General features: G+C 40.1%; 1 protein-coding gene across 1 annotated transcript; it reads right to left on the bottom strand.

The window, feature by feature from the left end:
• Window positions 1-3379: 3379 nt before the first annotated feature.
• LOC114101726 (C-type lectin domain family 10 member A-like) lies at window positions 3380-22213 on the bottom strand. The gene is made up of 14 exons (XM_071603759.1): window positions 22112-22213; window positions 21762-21926; window positions 20183-20278; window positions 11535-11619; window positions 6883-9733; window positions 6066-6507; window positions 5309-5422; window positions 4832-4927; window positions 4678-4749; window positions 4525-4596; window positions 4310-4396; window positions 4065-4216; window positions 3885-3991; window positions 3380-3774 (listed from the first exon to the last, which is right to left on the bottom strand). Exons 6-14 carry the CDS (start codon window positions 6130-6132, stop codon window positions 3618-3620), a joined length of 924 nt encoding a protein of 307 aa, XP_071459860.1. The 5' UTR covers window positions 6133-6507; window positions 6883-9733; window positions 11535-11619; window positions 20183-20278; window positions 21762-21926; window positions 22112-22213; the 3' UTR covers window positions 3380-3617.
• Between the last annotated feature and the right edge of the window lie 437 nt (window positions 22214-22650).

Here is a 22650-nt window from a genome sequence, read left to right as displayed (position 1 = left end):
GCCTGGCATGTATGAGGCACTGGGTTCAATCCTCAGCACCACATAAAAATAAATAAAATATTGTTCCCATCTACAACTAAAAAAAATATATTAAAATTAAATAAAAAAAGAAAAGAAAGAAAGCCAAGGTACCACTGAGAATCCCTCAGAGCAACCAGACAAAGCTGAGCTCAAAAGCCAAACTGAAGAGGTGGTATTATTGGTAAGGAAGAATGTTCCAGTGATTGGAGGATTTTTTTTTTTTTTTTTTTTTTTTTTGGAAGGCTTTCTGCTTGACACGGCACCCTGAGGAGGACAATTTCACTTCCATTTGCTTGGTTTGTTTAATTGGGTTTTCTCTCTCTCTTTTCCCCACCTCCTGCAGCCTCTACTCTCCACCAGAGGGCTGAGACTCTTCCTTCCCCTTCCCCCTCCTCCCTACCTCCTCTATTTCCTCCTTGTTAGTAATAAATATGAGAGACTTGCTAGAACCATCTGTTGGCACAACTAATATGGCCCTAACGTGACCTTGGTCTGCATTTATCAACATTCTTCACTTGGCTAATCTGGAGTTCAGCAAGAACTGGGCTGGGTCCTAAAGAATCTGGCCTTAAAGCTGTATGCATGAGGCCCTTGGCTTGATTCCCTAGTACTAAAGGAAAAAAAGAGAAAAGAAAAGAACAATTCTTCTCCTCTGCATAAGATACTTGTCCAAACATGTTGCAAGATGACTCAGCATGGAGGACAGTGGTTTCTCACTGTTTGTTCCACACCATTGATTTGGAAAAGAAATAGCAAGTACATAGATACTTTTATTATTATTATTATTACCTGCTGCATGGAAAAGAACTAATTGTGTTTGGTTTTAAGTATGTTGGTCAGCTTCTGTTATCATCACGAATATCAGAGATAATAAACTTGAAAAGAGAAAAGATTCGTTTTAGCTCACAGTCCTAGAGATTTCAGACCAGGGTTGTTTGGCTCTATTGTTTTGGGATCTGTGGCAAGTCACAAAAGTATATCATGATGGGAGCATGTGGCAGAAACAGCCCTTATCTCATGGCTAGAGGCAAGAGAGAAGAAAAGGAAGAGGCTGGCATCCAAATATCCTCTTCAAGGGCACACCTCCAGTGACCAGAACACCTTCCACGAGGTTCCATCTCAACCACTTGCCAATAGCTCCACAGGCTGGGGACCAAGCATTTAACAGATGGGCCTTCCTGGAACACTTCTCCAAACTGTAATAATATCAAATATTTTGGTAGCTTGGTATCTACTTTCTTTTTTAGTTGGTGTTCCATTACAGAAAGAAAGCTATTTATACCTGTAATTATTATCCTGTCAAAAATGACAGCATAAGCACTATAATTGAAAACCCTGCATACACAATGAAGTATGCTGAAGGCATGAGTTATGCTGAAGTTATTGTATTTGACAAAAAGATCACAAGGGAAACAACTGGAAGAAATACATCACTGAATGGCCGCACTTAGCAAATCAGGAACACTAGGTTTTGTTCCACAGGATGTTCTCCAACCCCACAGACTATGCATCCAGTGACTGTTCCACAGGATTTATTTATAATAAAGCCAGTGACTTTAGGTGGGGAGGGAAGGAGTTCTCAGATTCTTACTTCATAGAAAAGGACCCAATTCTTTGCACCAATTCTATTTCTTTATCTAGTTAATATGAAATGAAACCTGTGTACCCGAGATTTTGAGAAGTATCATTTCAGGCATTCAGAATGGAGAAAGACAGCACATCAGAAATGAATTATTGGCATCATCAAAGGTTTTTTTAAAAAGGATCGATGGATAAGAGAAAAAGTAATTGACTCCTGCTCTACAATGACAGAATCTCCTAGATTTTAGCTGGAATTTGACCTCGTGAAATAAGAAGAGCACCTCCTTATTTCAACCAACTGTGGCCCTGACACTACTTATGATCCAAGAGATATAAGCTGAAGTGGTGCATACAACTTTCAGAATTGTCTGTGGACATAGAGAGAGAATGTGCCACTGTCCTTCTCTTTTCCCTGGTCTGGAGTGTGTCATGACTGGGGCAGGTATCTAGGAATGGGTGGTGAAAGCAACAGTGAAGCAACAAGATAGAAGCCCCCAAAGTCCTGAAATATTTTATCATGAAGAGGAGATGAACTTGTTTGTTTGTTTCTTGGGGGTTGATTTTTGCTTTTGTTTTTGTTTTGCTACTGAGGATTGAACCCCAGGGGCTTACCACTGAGATATATCTCCAGTCCTTTTTCAATATTTTATGTTGACACAGAGCCTCACTAAGTCACTCAGACTGGCCCGGAACTTGCAATCTTCCTGCCTCAGCCTTCTGTGTCACTGGAGTTACAGGTGTGAGATACTACACCTAGCCACTTGCTCTTTTTAGTGTTTTATTATCATATCCACTACATCTGTACTTATGCAACCTCTCAGCTTTCTAACCTAGTGTCTGTGGCTCTATTTTTATTTTCTAGTTCATTATTTTTTGCTCATATTTCATAAATTTCTTTCTTCTATTTGAGGGGATTTATTTGGCTATTCTTTTCCAGACTTCTTGAGTTAAAACATAGCTTATTCCAATTCAGCCATGCTCAATTTTTAATAAATGTGATGGCTTCATGTACCTCCTCCTGAGAACTGCCTAGACCATCCCACAATGTCAGCAAATGGTGCTCTCATTCATTTCTGACCACTTAACTTTTTCATTCTGACTTTTCTCTAAAACCCAAAATTATTTAGAAAGGTGGTGAGAAAATTACACGTTGATACAACCTTTTTAGAATGTACTTTTGAGTTCATTTCTAACTGTTCTATTATGGTCAGAGCACTGCTTCTTTTTGGAATTAGTATAGGTCTTATTTATGGACAAAATCTTTGTCCATTTTTGTTAATAATTCTGTATGTGTCTCGAAAGTCCTAATTGGTTTGTCCTCACTCTCAGACTTGGTTATTGATTCTATTAATGTTGTCACTTCTCTTTCATGGTCCAGGTTGTTCTCATGTATTTAGGGACTCTGGGTTGTATGTGCTCATGGTATTTGTCACCTGTCTCTGAATGCAACTTGTGGTTACTATCACAAAAGCAGCAGACACCAGTCAGTTTCATAGTATTCTGAAGCACTCAACAGATGAGGGGATTCAGCCCTGGGGTTTCTGCTGAAGTGGGTGGTCTCCATTAACAATCCTGTCTTGTAGCTGAGTTTCATAGAACAGAATAACTTGCCCAAGTTCAAAACCTGTGAATAACAAAACTGGGCTCCTAACCAGACCATCTGGCCCCAAACCCATTCAGTTCTCATGATGCCTCTTACCAGCCCAAGTCTTCCCAATGCCAACCAGGCCCCTCCCAGTTCCTAATGCCACTAACCAGACAGCTGTTAAACAGAATGTTTAAATATATTTCTTTTCCTTTTATTCTTAAAAAAGAGAGAGAGAAGTCAAAAATAAGCTTCACACACTGCAGAAAGTGTCATGAGTTTCAACTTCCCCCTCCTTCCAAAATCACTGTACCCTTAAAATCCTAGATGAAAATCTCCAAAATGGTGGAGACTCCCACACAGGAGGATTTCCAATCCAGACTATGGCAGCTCAAGGCATTGAGGAAATAAATTAAGGTGAGGGAGACTCCTAGCTGGTCTTGCCCAGCTCTATCTCACAGATCCAGTGGTAGGGCCTCCGGCAGACATCATCATTCCAGCGACCATCATTGGTAAAGTGGGCACAATCCTCGCCTCCTCCCAGCCCATGCCCAGTCCAGTCATCAGGCTGATTTGGACTCCAGTACCTGCAGACAAGAGATAGCTGTGTACCCAGGGAGGTCAGATTCAGCCATGAGGCCCTCCCATCTTCGAGACACAGGCTAAGAAGCCCGATTAGGAGAGGACACAAACTCACTTGAAGCCTCTCTCATAGTCAGTCCCATCCACCCATCTCCAAGGTCCATTTTGGTCAGTGAGGCCCATCCAGGAGGGCACCGAGCTCATGTGCTTCTCAATGAATTTCTGTGGAGAAAACAAGGGGTTGATGACCTTTCCCTTACATCAGACAGCCAATAAGAGGAGCTACCAGGCTTACCTGCTCTTCTAGGGAGGTGACCACCACCAGGTGGGAGTTCTGCAACTGGCAGTTCTGGTCAGCCTCAGGCCAGGACTTGTCAGATTGAGAGAACCAGTAGCAGCTGCTTTCATGCTCCAACCAGTCAAGGGGGCAGCAGGTCTTTTCAGAGCCTGAGGGGGAAAAAGGGGATGGAGGAACTAAGGAATGGCCTAGCACACCACCAATGGTGAAGTGGAGCCAGCCATGCCTGCCCAGCTCCTCACCATTGTTCTTGAGGTTGGCCAGCTGGCAGTTAAGGGATATTACGTTCTTTGTCAATCGTTGTACTTGCAGGACCACCTCAGATTGACCTGAAACACAGACACAGGGGGACTGATGAGAGTACTTTGGGTATGAACTCTACTCAGGCACCCCACTAGGATCTTCCTGGGCTCCCACAAATACATCATGCCAAGGTACACTGGAACAGCCATCTGACCTGCTTTGAAGTCCTGCTCCTGTTTCTGCAGGCTACTCTCCACTGAAACTACCTTCTGGTTCAAGCTGTGGGCTAGAGGGGAGAGGGCTCAGCACCAGGATGCTTCTCCCATGCACACCCTTCCATATGCTTTTGGAGAACAAGGTCTCTCACCTGCCAGCAGTTCCTGCCTGTGATCCTCCACCTCAGCTTTCAGAGAGGTTATGGTTTCTTGCAAGCTCTGACCTGGAGGAAACAGGGACTTGAGATCAGGAGTCAGTCCACACACACATACACCCAGCCCAGACCCCACCCAAGCCCAGCTCACCGTGGGAGGTCAGTGCCTGGACATTGGCCCCTGTGTCTACACTGAAATTGCTGAAAGTTGTCCTCAGGGTGCCCAGGTCCCTGTGTAACTTGGAATCTGATGAAGGGGATGAGATGATCAGAACTAAGATTGATCAGGTCCTCTCTGCCAGCACAAGGCAGGACCCTTTACACACATTGTCTCATTCAGTCCTCACAGCAAGCCAGAGGGGCAGGCACTGTGGTTATCCAATATCACACAAGAAGGAGAAGAAATTCAACTACAAAACCCAACTAATAAGTGACACAGCCAGCAGCCATTCCAATCATGGCTCCTTCACTACCACTGTTCTCATCAACCACCCAATTATGACCCCTCAATGGTGCCCCACACTGCCCCACTATGCCCATCATTGCTTCTGCTGAGGTTCTTGCCATTACCCCCATCCCTGCCCCACCACTGTACCCCATGATTTCTGTTTACCCCTGGAGTACCCACTTTGGGATCCAACCACACAGACAGCCACCAATAGCAGGAGGTTGAGGCCCAATGATAACAGGATGAGGCGATGCTCAGAGCAGATATACCAGAGGCCAACCTGGGGTGGAGGTGCTGAAAGACAAAAGGGTATCAGGAAAAGGGAGATCTAGGACATACCAGAGACAGAGGAGGGGGCTCAGGGACCTGTCTGGGGATGAGACTTGGGCCCTGGTAATGCTGGGGAGAGCAGGAGGAAGACTATGGGGTGAGGACAGACCAAGCCTTTGATCCCTCACCACCAGCACCAAGTCTCCAGCGACATGAACCTTTCATACCCTGAGAGACCCATATACACACCCCTAGAAACCAGAGTGCACATAAGCAGACTTAGACATGGACAATGGAGAAAAGTTAAGTCTTATCATCAGAGCTGGGGAGGGTAGCACAAGGACCCTGACAGTGTTGGAGTCAGCTAGACCCATAGCAGGTTCACCTATGATCAGGTGAACAAATGACTAACTACCTGCAAAGAATACCTCTCATCCCCTTCCCATAGAGCACAGGAAACTAGGTCCACAGAGGTCTTCCCTATCCCTGTTTTTCTGAAGACCTTGAGTCCTCTTCACATTGGGCTCTCAGAGTTCTAGAACTGACCCCCTCAAAGTGGGGGACCCAACATTGGACATGGTAGAGGTGAGATGTAATGTGACAGTAGAAATCATGCTAGACATACGAAGAGTGCACTTAGTAGAGGACACTTCTCTTTTCCTCTTACCTTTTCTGATCTCCTGGTTTTCCTCCTCACTCCCCAATTGCTGGAGATCTTCATACTTCATTACCATGCTTGGACCAATGTAGCCTCCGTGGCTGTGAGAGATGAAACTAAGAGTCCTGGGCCCAGGCTGGCTGGGTGCTATGGCCAAGGAGGAGGCTGAAACCAGGGAGGACCTGAGGTAAGAAATGAGGTTCCTCAGGAGAATAAGCCCTAGATTAGGGCCTGAGTTTGGAGTTCAGGTTACAAGTGGAGTCAGAATTGAGCTTTGGGCCAGAATCAAGTTGAGTTGGGTTTACCATTGGAAGTGAATTTGAAGCTAAATCTGTTGCTTTGACTGGGCCTATAATTGGACTGGACTTGAGGCTGTGACACATGCCAGAATTAGGCATCAGAAGTCACCTTGGAGCCATGGATGGAACTGGACCTAAGCTTGGCACTGAACCTGGAAATAGAATAGGGCTGAGGTTTAGTTTGGGGTTGGGCTCAGGGTTGAGATTCAAGTTGGATCTGGGGTTGATGCCAAGGTTGACATTACAAGAGGAGCTCGGTTTGGGGCTGAGGCTGGAGTTGGGGCTGAGGATCAGACTGGAATTGGGCCAGAGATGGGAACTGTGACTGGGGATTATGGCTGCATGATACAATCTAGAATCCAGGGACAGGAATAGAGTCTCAAATCTCCACTTGGTTGTTAAATCCCACACTGACCCGTCATATTTCTTCCCCTTTTCTCCCACCTAAGACCCAAAGCCCCCTCTCCCTGTTTCCTCAAACACATCCCCTGTCTCCTTGGGCCCACTGGCATCCCCAGCCCAGTTACCTGTGGGAAGCCTGGTGTCTGGATTCGTGGCCTCGTTGTGCAGCAATGACTACAAGGTGGGAAGTCACTCAGAGCAGCCAGAACTAAATCCTGGAGAGCTGGGGTGGGAGGGACTAAAGGAGGAGCCATATAGATGATGGGCTCTTATTGGTCTTTGTGCCCCAAAGCCCAGGATTCTGTATTTGGGGATGTTCCTCTTCTTCAACCTTGGACAGTAAGTAATACTTCGAATAAATTTCAACTGGAACACAGACAGAGACTGCATGTGGGGGAGCTGGGCATGGGCCAGCTTTGGTCTCATTCTACAGGGTGTGTCTACTCCCTTTCTTTCCTCTTTAGTGGAGCTCCCCTGACTTCTTCATTTTTATCATGTGAGAGGTGGAGCTGGATCAGAAGGGACAGTCTGTTATTTTTGCTCCTGTTCCTTACATCTCCATTCACTTCCTATCTCTAAATTTCTCAGAATTGTTGGTATTTCCATCTTGCCCTCCAGGACTAGAGAAGCCCATTTTCTAGTCTTGTGCAGTCCTACCCCCAATATTCAGTGTCTGAGCCTCCTCTGGGGCCTCAGCCATCAAGTTCCCCAGGTCCAGCCTCACTCTTCTCACTTTACTCAGGAGGAAATAAGATGATAGAGACTAGGATATCTGGCTAAAATGGGAGAGAAGGAATTAGTAAAAGGAGAAAACTTCTATTGAACATCAAATCTGTGTTGGGAATTGTTCAAGACACCGTCTTAAACAACCAACTGATTGGCAGAAGCATCTTGGGAGGAATTTTGGATGATGGGCCAAGGTTGAGAGCCACTTTGTTACATTTTCAAGATCACATCTCCATGTCTCCCAGGTAGAGGTGACACCCAGGAATTAAACCAACATTGCTGCCCAACACCTTGACCTCACTCTCTGCACAGGTACTATTCACAAATAGGCTTCCATGTCATCCCAGGAGCCCCAACAAACTCCCCAAGAAGTGTACTCTGAGTCCATGCACACATCTCTTTCAAGAGGAAGAAACCTGATGGGAATGGTAGTGCACACTGTAATCCCAGCAACCCGGGGGCACCGAGTCAAAACAATGGCAAGTTTGAGGACAAACCCTCAGCAACTTTGCAAGACCTGTCTCAAAATAAAAAATAAAAAAGGACTGGATATGCGGCTCAGTCATAAAGCACCCCTGAGTTCAATCCCCAGTACAAAAAAAGAAGAAGAAGAAGAGAAGGAGGAGGAAGGATCCAGTGTGTGGAGAAGCAAAGCAAATACCTTGAAGATTATTTTTTCTATTTAAATTGAATTATCTTCTGCTACTTGCGTTTTTTTAAATGAATTGACAATGTATCAGAAACATTTCTGCACATCAGCTTATAAAATATGCTTTGTTCACCTGCATCTCATTTCATCATATATTCATCATGCCTTTGTGAAGCATTTCCCTTTTGATAAACACATCAGGTGTTTCCAGTTTGGCTTTCTGGATTTGCTTTTATTTATTCTTGGAAAAGTTGATTAGCATATGTTTCAGGTTGGTGTTATAGTTTGAATCTGGAATGTCCCCAAAAGGCCATGTGTTAGAGATTAGATTCCCAGCTTGATGTTATTGGAAAGTGGTGGGATCTTTAAGAAGTTAGGTCTCAAATGAGCTAAAAAGACATGTCTCAAAAGAAGAAATACAAATGGCCAAAAGAATATATGAAAAAAAATGTTCAACATCTTTAGAAATTAGGGAAATGCAAATCCAAACTACACTGAGATTTCATCTGATTCCAGGTTAGAATGGCAGTCTTAAAGAATACAAATAATAAATAAATAAGAGGATAAGGGGGAGAAAAGGAACACTTTTACACTGTTGGTAGGATTGTAAATTAGTACAACCTCTATGGAAATAGAGGAACTTCTATGGAGGTTCCTCAAAAGATTAGGAATGAAACCACCATGTGACCCAAATGTATATCATTCCCCAGTATTTATCCAAAATAATTAAAGTCAACATACTTTAGTGATACATGCATGCCCATGTTTATATCAAAATAATTTACAATAGCCAAATTATGGAATCAGCCTAGGTACTTGTCAACATACAAATGGATCAAGAAAATGTGGTATATATCTACCATGGAGTTCTGTTCAACTCTAAAGAATTAAATTATGTCATTTGAAGGAAAATGGATAGAACTAAAGAGCATTATGTTATGTGAAATAACACAGGAAGTTCTGGCATTGGAACAGTGTTGTCATTCAGCATTGGGCTGGGAAGGGGCACTTTAATGCCCCACTGTGCTGTCACTGAAGACAGATGGCCTCAACAGGTAAGGAGGTTGAGGTGAGAACTAATGTTCGTGTGCACATGTAGACGGTGGGGCATTCAAATTCTGGATATACAGTGAAAGTCTGTCGCAATGGGCAAAGGTACGACTTATGCAGTTGAGGAGGAGAAATAAAGAATGTCCACATGCTTCTGCTCTTTTCAATGCTTGATTCACTCAAATTACTCAATACAATTTCACTCTATAGATTCTTAATCAAGAAAACGATAATCCTTAATGCTAGACACTGCAATAGACATAATTCACAGCAAACAATTCTAGATTAATTCTAAGCACTGCAAACACACTTAATCATGACAGGCTCATGACAGACATTCCCTCTGCATGCTGAGTTCAAGAGTCAGATCAAAAGTCTCGAGCCTTAGGCTCTAAGTCCAGCAGATGCACACTCATTCAAACCCCAGTGATCTGGTCAGGAACCAAGGCAGGCTTCTCTTGGGGTGGAGCTGACGGCTGGCTGAGGAGGCCGTCATAGGGAGAAGTCCTTTTCTCACCAGAGTCAAGAGGCTGCTGTAGAGTTTGAGAGTGCTGAGAACAACACAGAAGATCAGGCAGGATGAGAAGAGTTGGGATGTCAGTCTAGGTCCTTGTCAGGCTCTCCACTGTGAGGGCATCAGTGTTGGCTGGCTGAATGTCTGCCATTTTCTCCATCATTTATACTAAAATTGGGGGCTTCTGGCCACCTTTTCAATCCCTATCAGCTGACACTGGATTTCTCAGTGATATTATTTGCCCTAGGATTAAAGCATGGGGTCTGGTGGTCCCCAACCTGATTTTCTTGCCTCTCCCCCTTATCAGGGCAAGGACAACTGTAACCGAAGACTTCACTCTGAGCTTGTCAAGGTGGGGAGAAGTGACTTGTTTGGTGCCTGAGGGCCATACTGGAGGGCTCCGTAGGTGTGCCTGGTGAGACTGCAGGTTTCAAACTGGAGTTTTAAAATGGAGTTGCTTAAGCTAAGGCCTAAGGCCATCCTTACAAAGTCAAAGGGAGAAAATCTTGCTGATAAATTGCATGAGGATTAAAAAAAAAAAAACATAGTTCTCTTTCTGGTCCCCAAAATAAACTTTGAGTATTTCCCATAAACTGCTGACTTCCTAAGAAAAACAACTTATCTCTGACTTTTGCAATGCTGATGCCTAAAGACGTGTCATGACTTGCTGTGAACATGAAAATCTCATGAAAACAGAAAGTGCTGAGTTTTGCCAGCCTGAGGATACTGATCAAAACTCATTAACACTGGTAATCTTGCAAGGTTTCCCTTGGAATACCTGTGTAGTTTTTGCATGGTAAACTTGTCCTTCTAAAGGCTGGTTCCCTTTCAGCCTCTTTGCAGGCAACCTTCTTTCCTTTGCTATATGCTTATCTCTCCATGACTTCTTTCACATTGACAATCATAGTTTCCTCTTTCCACCAAGTTTGTCATGATTCCTTCCTGTCTCCCAGCACCTCAGTGGAGTCAGGATTCTTTTTACTAGTGAAGTGACCCAAAACGTAATTCTCACAGTGTGCAGATCCTGAGGAGTCTTGTCTTTAATAAGTCACCACAAGTTTGCCATTGACCATTATTGTTACCGAACATGGGAATATTATATGAAACCCAGAGTCTTGTGGATGACAGACTCAGTCTTCTTTTTCTCTACGAGGAAGTGGCAAAGCGATTTCCCTTCTTAATCAAAACCAATCTCCTCCCTCCAATACGTATACAATTACCCTCATCCCCTGCCTAGTGGTTCACTTTTCTGAGAAACCTAAAGCAAGTCAGTTTCAGCTTCCAATTTAAACAGTTCCAAAGCTATCTCCCCTAATAGATGGATTCCTTCTTTGGGCCATAGAATCATTCAGTGAGCCCAGATTATACAGGTAAAAGACTATAATTCCTTAATAGGTGATTACCAGGTGTCATGGTGAAGGGAGATGCTACATCCCTCGGCTATACACGTGGTCATGGGAGAGAGGGCACTCTATTGACCACTAATTTAAGGCACATATTCACAAATAGCTTGGGCAGTAAAATAAGAAGCATACTCCATTTCTGGGCCCCAAATCCAGAGATAACAACTGGACCGGTATCTTTTCAGATAGATTTCTGTGAATATTCATATACCTAGAAGCATACAATTGGGCCTCCCTACACACAGATTCAACTGTGTATTGAAGATATTTAGGGAAAAAATGTACCAACTTTTTATCTTGTCATTATTCCCTAAATAACAGTATAACAACTATTTACATAGCATTTATATAGCATATATATAGATCCCACAAGTAATCTAGAGGTTTATTAATACATATGAAAGAATGTACGCAGGTTACATGAAAATACTTCACCATTTTATATTGGAGACTTGAGAATCCATGAATTTTGATATCCATTGCTTCCTGCTCCCAATCTTCTGAGGATTCTGAGGGATAACTGTACACAAACATATATGGTAGGTTGGGGGATATTTTTTCACAAACTTTTCACTGTAACATACTTCTGCCTAAAAATGGGTATTGAGGACATTTTCACAACACTGTCTACCTCTTTTTCCTTTAACATAAAAATTGCATTTATTAATGGGGTACCATACAGTATTTTGATATATGTATACATTGCATAATGCTTAAACATATCTATCTCCTCAAATGTTTATCATTTCTTTATGGTGAAAACTTTCAAGTATTTTCTTCTAACTTTTTGAAATTTATAGTGCATGATTGTTCCTTATAGTCACCTTGCCATGCAAGGGTACACCAGCACTTCTTGGTCCTGTCTCACTGTAACTTAGTATTCATTGATCAACTTACTGCCCACTTCCTTATTAAAGGCTGCATGGTACTCCATTGCACAGATACATCAAATCTTATTTAATGACTCCCTATCGATGCACTTGTAAGACATTTGCATCTTTTGCTTACATAAATAATACTGAAGTGAATAGGTTTATATCTGCCTATTTGTATTAAGAAGCAAATATTTCTCTTAGCTGTATATCTAGAGATACAATTGCTGAGTAGAGACATCTTAAAACTAGAAACTATATATATACCTGGCCTGTCAGATTGTTCCAAAAAGAATATATCAATTTATCCTCTCCACAATCATGTAGGACACTCATTTATCTATACCTTATCCAAAAAATTTTAAATTCTTGCCAACCTGATGTTGAAGAAATATCCTCTATCTCATCATTTCATTGAGTACTTACCTAATTACCCATATGGGAAAAACAAAATCCTCTGTCCTTAGGTGGTCTCTTTCTAAATATAGTGTTTTGTTTGTACTATTTACAGTAACATTTGTCTAGAATATGTTTCCCCTTATTAACACATTTGTGTTGTTTTATTTAAAATATATGTATACGTACATTACAAATAACATAGAACGGGATTTTCTTAAAGCCAACTTGAGTTCCTATCCTTTATTATTAGAATTAAACTCAAAAACCTCAATTATAATTATTTCTGCATTTTAAATTTTTCTGTCATATAACTTGATATTTTGGATTTATCATATTTTTTTCTTTCTTTCTTTGATTTTTTGTTTTTGCTTTTTGCTTGTCTGGTTGGTTAGTTGGTTTGGGTTTTTTTGTTTTGTTTTTGTTTTTGTTTTTTTCCAGTGCTAGGAATGGATGGACCCCAGGGCCTCACACATGTTAGAGTCTCTACCACCGAGCAACACCCCCAGCGCTCCCTCCTGACATTGGATGATTTATCGTTTTCTTTCTGGTATTTTCTTTTTTGTAATGATTTAGAAAGTATACATCTGGTTTCTATTCTTTTGGTGATTACCTTTAAATTTATCTCTCTGGAAATCATTATTCCCTGAAATTCATTATAATTGGGACTATTTATGGTCCCTTTGTGATTCATCATGCAGGGAATTTGCTGGGATCTATGTCATTCAGCTTTAAGGAATTCTCTTTAATTTTTATTATTTCTCTTTAATTTTTTAATTGTTAAAATATGTGCACATAAGCTGGGGATGTAGCTCAAAGGCAGAGCACTTGCCTAGCATGTGCAAGACACTGGGTTCTGTTACCCAGCAACTCTAACACCACCTGAGGGTCAAAGAGGCTAGGCTACAATGTTCACTACTCGAGAACTATTCAGAGTCATATTGGTAGGAATACAGGTTGCAGTCAAAACCAGTTTTGAAGGAAGATAGAAGAAACCTAACTGTTTCCAAATATTCTATCTTTGAAATCCCTGAGGATAAGCAGAACTTTTCAAGGAGAGAGGCAGGAAATGCACATAGGCAGAGTATTTGCCTGTGTGGTGCTAGACAGGCCTGAGGAGCCAGCAGTCGCCACTCTCAGCTTCTTTGGCACCTGTCAGAGATGCAGTTCTTTTGCTTTTTTCTCAGCAGGAGGAAATTGCTCCCAGTTCAGAGAGGGGCTTCCAAGTTCATTCCCATCCCCAATACCACAGAAAGATGAAAGAAAAGGGGTGGGGGGAGTGCAGGGGAGGAACAAGAGAGAGAAAAAATAAATAAAAATATGTACACATAAATACATTAGAGTCTAAAATTTTTTTATAATCAAAATAAGTAAATTAGAAGAAATGGGAGATGAAAGTTCGAGGAAATTTCCCCCCCAAAAAAAGAAGCATCTCTTTAAAGCCAGGAATAAAATAAAGGTGCTTGTGTCACCAATTCTGGTGAGATTCTACCTAACAAGAGTGAAACAACAGGGTTGAATGAGAAAGAAGACGGTCATTATTGGTAAGTGATGTGATTGTCTTCTTTAACAATTCAAGAGAATGAGCACACAAATGATTAAACCTAATAAATAATTAAGTTTGTTTGTTTATTTATTATTTCCTGGAACTGGGGATTGAACCCAGAGGCCCTTTACCCCTGAGTTACATGCCCAGCCCTTTTTATTTTTTATTTCAAGTCAGGATGTCCCTAAATTGGCAAGGTTTGCCTTTAACTGGCAATCCCCCTGTCTCAGCATTTCAAATCACTGAGATTACAGGAACACACCACCGTAGCCAGCATATATCCTTTATTTTCAAATCTCTACTTCCTTCAAAGTTTATGTCAGATGTTTGATTGCCTTTCAAGTCTGGATATTGCTAGAATAATTTCAACTGATTCTAATGGCAGGAATTGTAATGGGTTTGTTCATTTCACTGAGCATTAGGAAAGTTAAGATTGTGTGACTGTGCCTCATCCCACCTTATTTCCCAGAAAGTACCACTGGAATATTAAAAACAGGACACAATGTCATTTAAAATACTATTTTTTTATTTTGTGTAATCAAAAAATACTATAATTTCTTTTGTCCTGGATTTCTAATCTGATTTAGAAGACCTCCCCATACCAACTTCATACTTTCTCCTAAATTTCTTTTGAATATTTGTTACTGAGTAATGTTTATTTAGTTAATCCATCTAGGGTCTTTTATCTCTGCTTTGAATATAAACAGCAGTCTTGACTATTTTATCCCAAATTCATACTAGATTTATAACATATTTTATGACTTATGTTTTCAGCCAATGAATTACAATAAGACTTTTGTCACAGGTGAAGTTCCTAACTATATCTATATGTACTTTTGAACTTACAGTCTGTTCTATTGATTTAATTACTTTTCTTGTGCTAATATTATACTCTTGGGTGTTTCCTAACATCAACAACTAATTCTCTGCAAACACCAGTTGGACGTTCTAATGGCAGGAATTGTAATGGGTTTGTTCATTTCATTGAGCATTAGGAAAGTTAAGATTGTGTGACTGTGTGTGCCTCATCCCACCTTATTTCCCAGAAAGTACCACTGGAATATTAAAAACAGGACACAATGTAATTCAGTTCTGACACTAATGACCTAACAGAACAAACCCAACAGTCAAAGAGCTCAGCCCCACATGACTGCACCCTCCTTCAGATGCTAGTCACAAGTCTGGGCTACTCATACTTCTAACCAAATGACTATAAATTAGGAGTTGCTAAAACCCCATCTTTGGGATTCATAACTTGCTAGAACAGCTAGCAAAACTCAGAGAAACATTCACCAATTTATTAAAATGGATATTATCAAGGATGCAGATGAACAACCAGTTGAAGAAGTACATTCATAGGGTGAAATCCAGAAGGGCTCTGGGGACAGGAGCTTCTGTCTTGTGGCATTAGGGCACACTCTCCTGGCACGTAGATGTATTCACCAACCTGGAAGCTCATGTTATCTCATTGTTCAAGAGTTTTCACACAAATTAATCTCCAGCCACCATCCCCAGAGATCAGTGAATGAGGTTAAAAGTTTTAACCCTTTGGGGCTGAGGTTATGGCACAGTGGTAGAACGCTTGCCTAATATGTGTTAGGCACTAGGTTTGATTCTCAGAACCACATATAAATAAATAAATAAAGGTCCATTAACCACTAAATTTTATATATATATTTAAGTTCCAATCCTTTAATCATGTGTGCTGTCTGATGACCAGCCCCATTCTGAAGCTATCTAGGAACCCAACTTGAGTTTTTTCACTGCTATACACAAAGACAAAAAGGGTTCCTTCTGAATAGCAAAAGACACTCCTGTTACTCAAGGAATTCCAAGAATTTTAGGGAACTCTGTGTCGGGAACCAGAGACAAAAGTTAACAAAATATTTTGATTCATATGCAAATAGTTTAATAAGAGATCTGCTTTGCAAAATGGCTGATTTGGGGGGCACCCCCCCATCTAAATCTTGTTAATTCTTACAACACCACTTTAAGGACTTGCATCAGTATGTAATTGCCTAAGTTTATTCTTTCTTTTATTTTCCAAAATGACTCACCATTATCAATACACAGAGCCATGAACACAAACTTTGAATATGGCAACTTCTCTCTCCTAAATACACCTGTTCCAGTTGTCAAAATCCCAACCCTATAGTTCAACAGTGAACGCTTTTCATGCTCTTGCTTTTGACTTGACCTCAATGACTCTCTTGAAGTCCTTTTTGATTTGACCTCAATGACTTTCTTGAAGTCTTTTTTTTATGTTATCATAGCCATGAAAATTACATCTTTATATATATTTGAGCCCATCAAGACAGTTTTATAATTATTGCTTTTTGTTATTGTTGTTATTGCTGAGAATCAAACCCAGGGTTTTATGCATACTAGGCAAGCACTCTACCACTGACCTCCACCCTCAACCCTATAATCATGTAGTTTATACAGTTGTCATTTAAATCACATAGAAGAAAAGAATTAAAAACAAAACAAAACAAAAAGCATTTATACTGTCTTTTTTCAAGTTACTTTGCTATTTTTACCTGAGCTCTTTATTTCTTTGTGAGTACTTGAGGCACCATCTAGTGTTCTTACACTTAAGCCTGAAGGAATCTCTTTAATATTTCTCAGAGGACAAAACTACCATCAACAATTTCTCTCAGTTTTTTAAATCTAGGAATGTTTTAATTTTCCTCTTCTTTCTTTTTCTTTCTTTGTGTGTGTATTTGTGCATGTGTGTGTGTGTGTGTGTGTGTATGTTTGTGTGTGCTCACTATGTTGCCCAAGCTGGTCTTGAAATCCTGAGCTGAACCAGCCTCCTGCCTTAGCCTCCTGAGTAACTGGCATTACAGGTACACACCCCTGCACCTTGCTATCCCTTCATTTTTGAAGAATAGCTTCATGAAACATGGTTATTGGCTTTTTTTTTCTTTTTTTTTTTTTTTCAGAACCTCAAGTACAGTATCCCACTGCCTCTGGCCTCCCTGGTTTCTGATGTGAAATCAGCTGTCAATCTTACTGAGACTACTTGGTCCATCATAAGTCACCCCTGTCTTACTGTTTTTAAGATTCTTCTTTGTCTTTGTCTTTGGCCATTTGATTCTGATGTGTCTTTGTGTGGATCTCTTTGAATTTATCCTACTTGGTAGTCGTTTAACTTCTTAGTTATGTGGATTTATTTATTTAATCAAGTTTGGTAAGTTTTCAGGCATTATTTCTTCAAATATTCTTTCTGCCCCTTACTCTTCATCTTCTTCATTATGTGTATGTTGTTAAACTTGACAGTGTCCCACAGATCTCTGTGGCCCTGTGATTTTTCTTCATTCTTTTTTCTGTTCCTCAACCTAGATTATCTTAATTAACCTATCTTTAGATTAGGTAATTCTTTCTTCTTCCAGCTCAAATCTGCTCTTGAGATACTTTAATCTATTTTTTTATTTCAGTTATTGGACTTCGAATAATTCCAAAATTTCTATTTGTTCCTTTCATAATTTCTCTTTATTGATACCTTCTATTAGGCATTGTTCTCATACTTTTCTTAGGCTTTTTATATAGTTTCTTTGCTTCTTTGAACATATTTGTAATAGTTGATTTAAAGTCTTTGTAAATCCATACCAAAATGTCCTCAGGAAGTTTCTACTAAGTAAACTTTTTTCTGTGTGTGAGTCATATTTTTCTGATTCTCTATATGTCTAATACTTTTTTGTAAAAAGCTATGCCTGCTAGGTCCTATAATGTGAAAATTCTGGAAATCAGATTTCTCTCTCCCCCAGGATTTTTGTTAATGCTGTTTTCTTGTGCTGATGCTGCTGTTCTTAAGCTTAGTGACTTTCCTAAAGTAATTCCATAAAACCTGTATTCATTGTCCTGTGTGGCCTCCAAGGTCTCTGATTCTTTAGCTTACTTGACATCTAATGACTAGACAAGAATATTCTTAAATGCCTTGCAATACATCTCCCAATCTTTGCCAGGGAACTCCATGTGTATGTTGGGTCATGCCTTCAGTGCCACAGCCATGAAAACACTGCTTTTAGCCTTCACTTACTGCTGTGCAAAACCTGAAGGTCAGCCGAAGTAAGAAATGGTCCCTTTCTCAGGATTTTGGGCATGTGTCCAGCCCTGTGCATGCACCTGGCCTTCTAGATTCCCAAGAATACATTGGAGGTTTTCAAAGCCATTACGGAAATAGCACTTTAAAGATTTTGGTCAGTCTCTCATTTGCCCAACTGTTAGCCCAGCCTGTCCAACCTTATATTCAAGGAGTAGTATATAAGCAAAGCCGTCAGAATTTTCAAAAGATGTTTCTTCCATATTTAGCTGTTTTTTTCTAATATAAAGTACTTCATACTGTTTATCTTTTATCCTTCCACAACACATGTTCTTATTAATTCCCATTAATTCTTACATTTTTTAATTATATTTTGTCTTATGACTGTAACTAAAAGCTCAAAACAGTGTTGACAGTACCAATAAAAGCAAGCATTATTTTTCTTTTTTCTTTTTTTGGGGGGGCAGGGGCAATGATTGTGGTTTTTGTTGTTATTGTTTGGTTTGGTTTGGTTTGGTACCACAGATTGAACCTACAGGCATTTTACCACTGAGCCACATTCCTAGCCATTTTTATTTTTTATCCTGAGACAGGGTCTCACTAAGTTGCTTAGGGCCTCACTAAGTTGCTGAGGTGGCCTTGAACTTGTGATCCTCCTGCCTCACCCTCAAGAGTCACTGGGATTACAGAGTGCACCAGTTGTTGTTTTTTAAAATTGGAACATTATAATTATGCATAATAGTGGGATTCATTAGGCCACATTCATACATACACATAATATAATTTGATCGACTTATTTATACGTATACATAACATAATTTGATGGACTTATTTCCCAGTACCTCCCTTTCCCTCAGGCATCCTTTTCTTGTATTTAATTTTTTATATCATTTTAGCTGTGTTATATTTATTTATTGTAAATTTTATTCAAGTGTAACATATACAGAAAGGTGTGCACATAATAAGTTTACTGAACTTCGTGAGTTTTCACACAACAAACCCATATAACTGGCATGAAATTTAAGAAACAGAATGTTACCAGCACCTCGGAAGCCATTCAGACCACCTTCTGGTAACTAATTTCCTTCCAAGGGCAACCACTTTGCTGCTACAACTCTACAAAATAATTTGTCTTTTGAACCATACATGAGAGCGATCATAAAATAGCTCTTAACTTCTCTCACTAACCCTCATGTTTATAAACCCATCCACGTTGCATATTTTTGAAGTTTATTCATTCTCTTTGCTGCATGGTTTTTTTCATTTAATGACCATGACACATCTATCTAACCAAACATAGATGAACATTTGGCTTATTTTCAGTTTTTCATTAATTGGAGCAGTACTATGTATCATCCTTAGGACAATAACACACCATGTCCTTGGAATACCTCATAAGTCCTCGGGAACCTAGCCAAGGCAAGGGAAGAAAAAAGAGGAAGCCCAGGCCCGGAATGTCTAGATCAACTAGAAGGACACTACTTTCTCTCATGTATGATGAGATGTATGTACATAGAGCTATCCATACACTGCTACTCTTTGCATGTATACCAAGACAGCTGCTCCTTGGCATGCTGGTCATATAAAGGACAAAGCATGCTAAGCAAGCTGATGCTGATGATGTGACTGCTTCTGTAGATTAACTTATAAAACCCCTCTCTCTGTGGTAACCAGTACAGAACTGAGAGCACTGTGGAAAGAATGTATGTCCCTCGGCTAGCTGGCCTCCGCAGGACAAAATGATCTGAGGGAGAGATGTGATTTTCTGGTGTAGAGTCATCAGGTGAGGAGATGCTACTTGGCAAAGCATCATGGGGGATGGAGGTGCTCCTGTCTAGCCATTGTCACTGGACTCTCTGGTAAAGTCTCCTATCCTGCTCTTCACACTTTGACCATCCCTGTGAGCATTTCCCAATAAACCTGATGTCTCAACCCCGCCCCCATCTCTAGGTGTCTTCCTTAGTCACTCAGCAACATACCCCACTGCCTGGGCACAACTAAGCTATAGACATTACATACTAACATAAACATTTCTGACCCTGCTATCAGTGAATAATACATGTATACATTCCTTTTTTATATAACCAGGAATGAAATTGGTGAGTCATAGGATATGACTTAGTACATACTGCCCAATAATTTTCCAAAGTGGTTTTAACAATTTAAACTCAAACTCCCATCAACAGTGTATAGGGTACCAGTTATACCATGCATCGATGCATACCTGTCATCTCAGCAACTTGGGAACTGAAGCAGGAGGATCACAAGTTCAAGGCCATCTTCAGCAAGTTAGTGAGGTCCTAAGTAATTTTTCGAGAGCCTGACCCAAAATAAAAAATTTAGAAAGGGCTGGGGATGTAGTTCATAGTAAAGTATCCTGGGTTCAATCCTTACTTTCTTAATACTAAAAAATGAAATAAAACCTCAAGGTTGAACTCAGAGCAGCATGGAAATGACAAAAGAAAGTGAATTTGAAGACAAGTCAATAGAAGGAATCCAATCTGAACAATAGAGGGGGAAAAAAGTAGGAAAAATTGTAGAGCCTCAAAGACTTGTTGCACAACCACAAATGATGAGATATTTGTGTCACTGCAGTTCCCAGAAGAATAGGACAAAGAAAGTGATGTGAAAGAAATTATTTGCAATAATAATGACTAAAAACATCTCTAGCTTGGTCAAACACCTAAACCTACAGAGTCAAGAAGTTGAATAATCCCCATACAAAATAAGCCCAGAGAAATTCACTGTTGAAAATAAAAGTCAATCCCCTGGAAGCAAAGGACTCCAGTGACAACTGACTTCTCATCAGAGTCCTTGAAGCCAAAAGGAGTCACGACACTTTTCAAACACACAAAGAAAAGAATTATCCACTTAAGAGTTTACATCCAGTGAAACATCCTTCAGAAATGAAACTGAAAAAAAAAAAAAAGGCACCATCAGATGAAAGAGAGAGAGAGAGAGAGAGAATTTGTTGTAAGCAGAACCGCTTTAAAAGAAATGACTAATGGGACCTCTTCATACAAGAGAGAAAAGACCAGAAGCAAATATAGAACATCAGGAATAAAGGAAGAACAGCAGAAATGGTAAACATGCAGATAAGATAAAATTAAAAACAAAGTAACTATGTACTGGAGTTTTCAGTTTATGTAGATATAAAATACAAGACAACTATAGCATAAAGTGAGTATATTAGTTTGCTAGGGCTGCCACAACCAAATACCACAGACTGGTACCTTACACAACAAATTCATTTTCTCACAGTTCTGGAGATGTTGACAGATTTGACTTCTTCTAAGTCACCTCTCCTTGGCTGGAGCTGCCTTTTGCTGTGTGTCCTCCTGGGGTCTTTCTTTTATGCATGCATATCCCTAGGGTCTCTTCTCCTGCACCCAAATTTCCTCTTTTTATAAGCACAAATACTAAATGCTGTCTATAAGAAGCTCACTTCAAATATAATGCTGTAACTGGGTGAAAATTAAAAATAGGAAAAAAAGTAACTAGGCAAACACCAATAGAAAGAAAGCTGGAGTGGCTATATTAATATCAAAGTAAAATTCAGAGGAAATATAATTGCTAGAGAAAAAGATAGATAGCACATAATGATAGAAGGGTCAATTCACCAGCAAGACATGATGCACCTAACAACAGAATTTCAAAATACATGATACAAAAGGTGACAGACCTGAAAAATGAATAAGAAAACTCTACGATTATAGTTGAAAAACTTCAACACTCCTTTCTAAGTAATAGATCATATAAACATTAAAATGTGCAAAAATATAGCCAGGTGAGGTGGCACATACCTGTAATCCTAGCAGCTCAGGAGGCTGAGGAAGAAGAATCACAAGTTCAAAGCCAGTCTCAGCAATTTATTGCTTGCTAAGCAACTTAGCAAGACCCTGTTTCAAACTAAAAAATTAAAAGGGATAGGGATGTGGCTCTGTGCTAAACATCCCTGGGTCCAATCCCTGGTATCAAAAAAAAAAAAAAAAAAAAAAAAAGTGAAATACAGCAGAACTGAACAATGCCCCATCAACAACTAGATCTTATTAACATTATAGAAAACTCTGCTGAACTCGACACAGTACACACTATTTTAAGCGCACATGAAAGTTTCACCAAGCTACATCCTATAGTATAGCATAAAACAGACCTTAACTGCCACAGTCCGGCTGCAGCAAAATAACCGGCGGGGTGACGAGCAACTTATGTAGATTGATACAGCAGGAGTGGAAGCCGTTTATTGCAGGACAGGAGCAGTATTTATACATTCCACACAGCTTATCTAATTAGCATAAACTAGATACATCAGTCAACCAATAAGGAATCTCCACACTTAATGGCTTGCTTTTGTTACTTCTCAAACCACTCCCTCTGGCATTTTGCCAGGCACCATCTAGACTTGTTTACGAACTTTAACATTCCCCTGGCAAAATGCCAGGTGTTATTTTGACTTGTTTACAGACTCTAACACTTAACAAATTTTTAAAAACTGAAATTAAACAAAGCAATCCTCAGATAATAATGACATTAAGCTAGAAATCAAAAACAAAAAGAGAATTTTAAATCCCCAACACTTGAAAATTAAATGACCCTTTTCTAACCAATTCAAGGGTCAAAGAGGACAGCTCAAGAGAAATCAGAAATTATTTTGAACTGAACTGCAATTAAACAAAATTTGCAGATGCAGCT

This window comes from Marmota flaviventris, chromosome 17 (assembly GCF_047511675.1).
Source record: "Marmota flaviventris isolate mMarFla1 chromosome 17, mMarFla1.hap1, whole genome shotgun sequence".
In the NCBI taxonomy this organism is placed as follows: Eukaryota; Metazoa; Chordata; class Mammalia; order Rodentia; family Sciuridae; genus Marmota; species Marmota flaviventris.
This window is presented reverse-complemented; position numbering and strand designations above follow the sequence as displayed.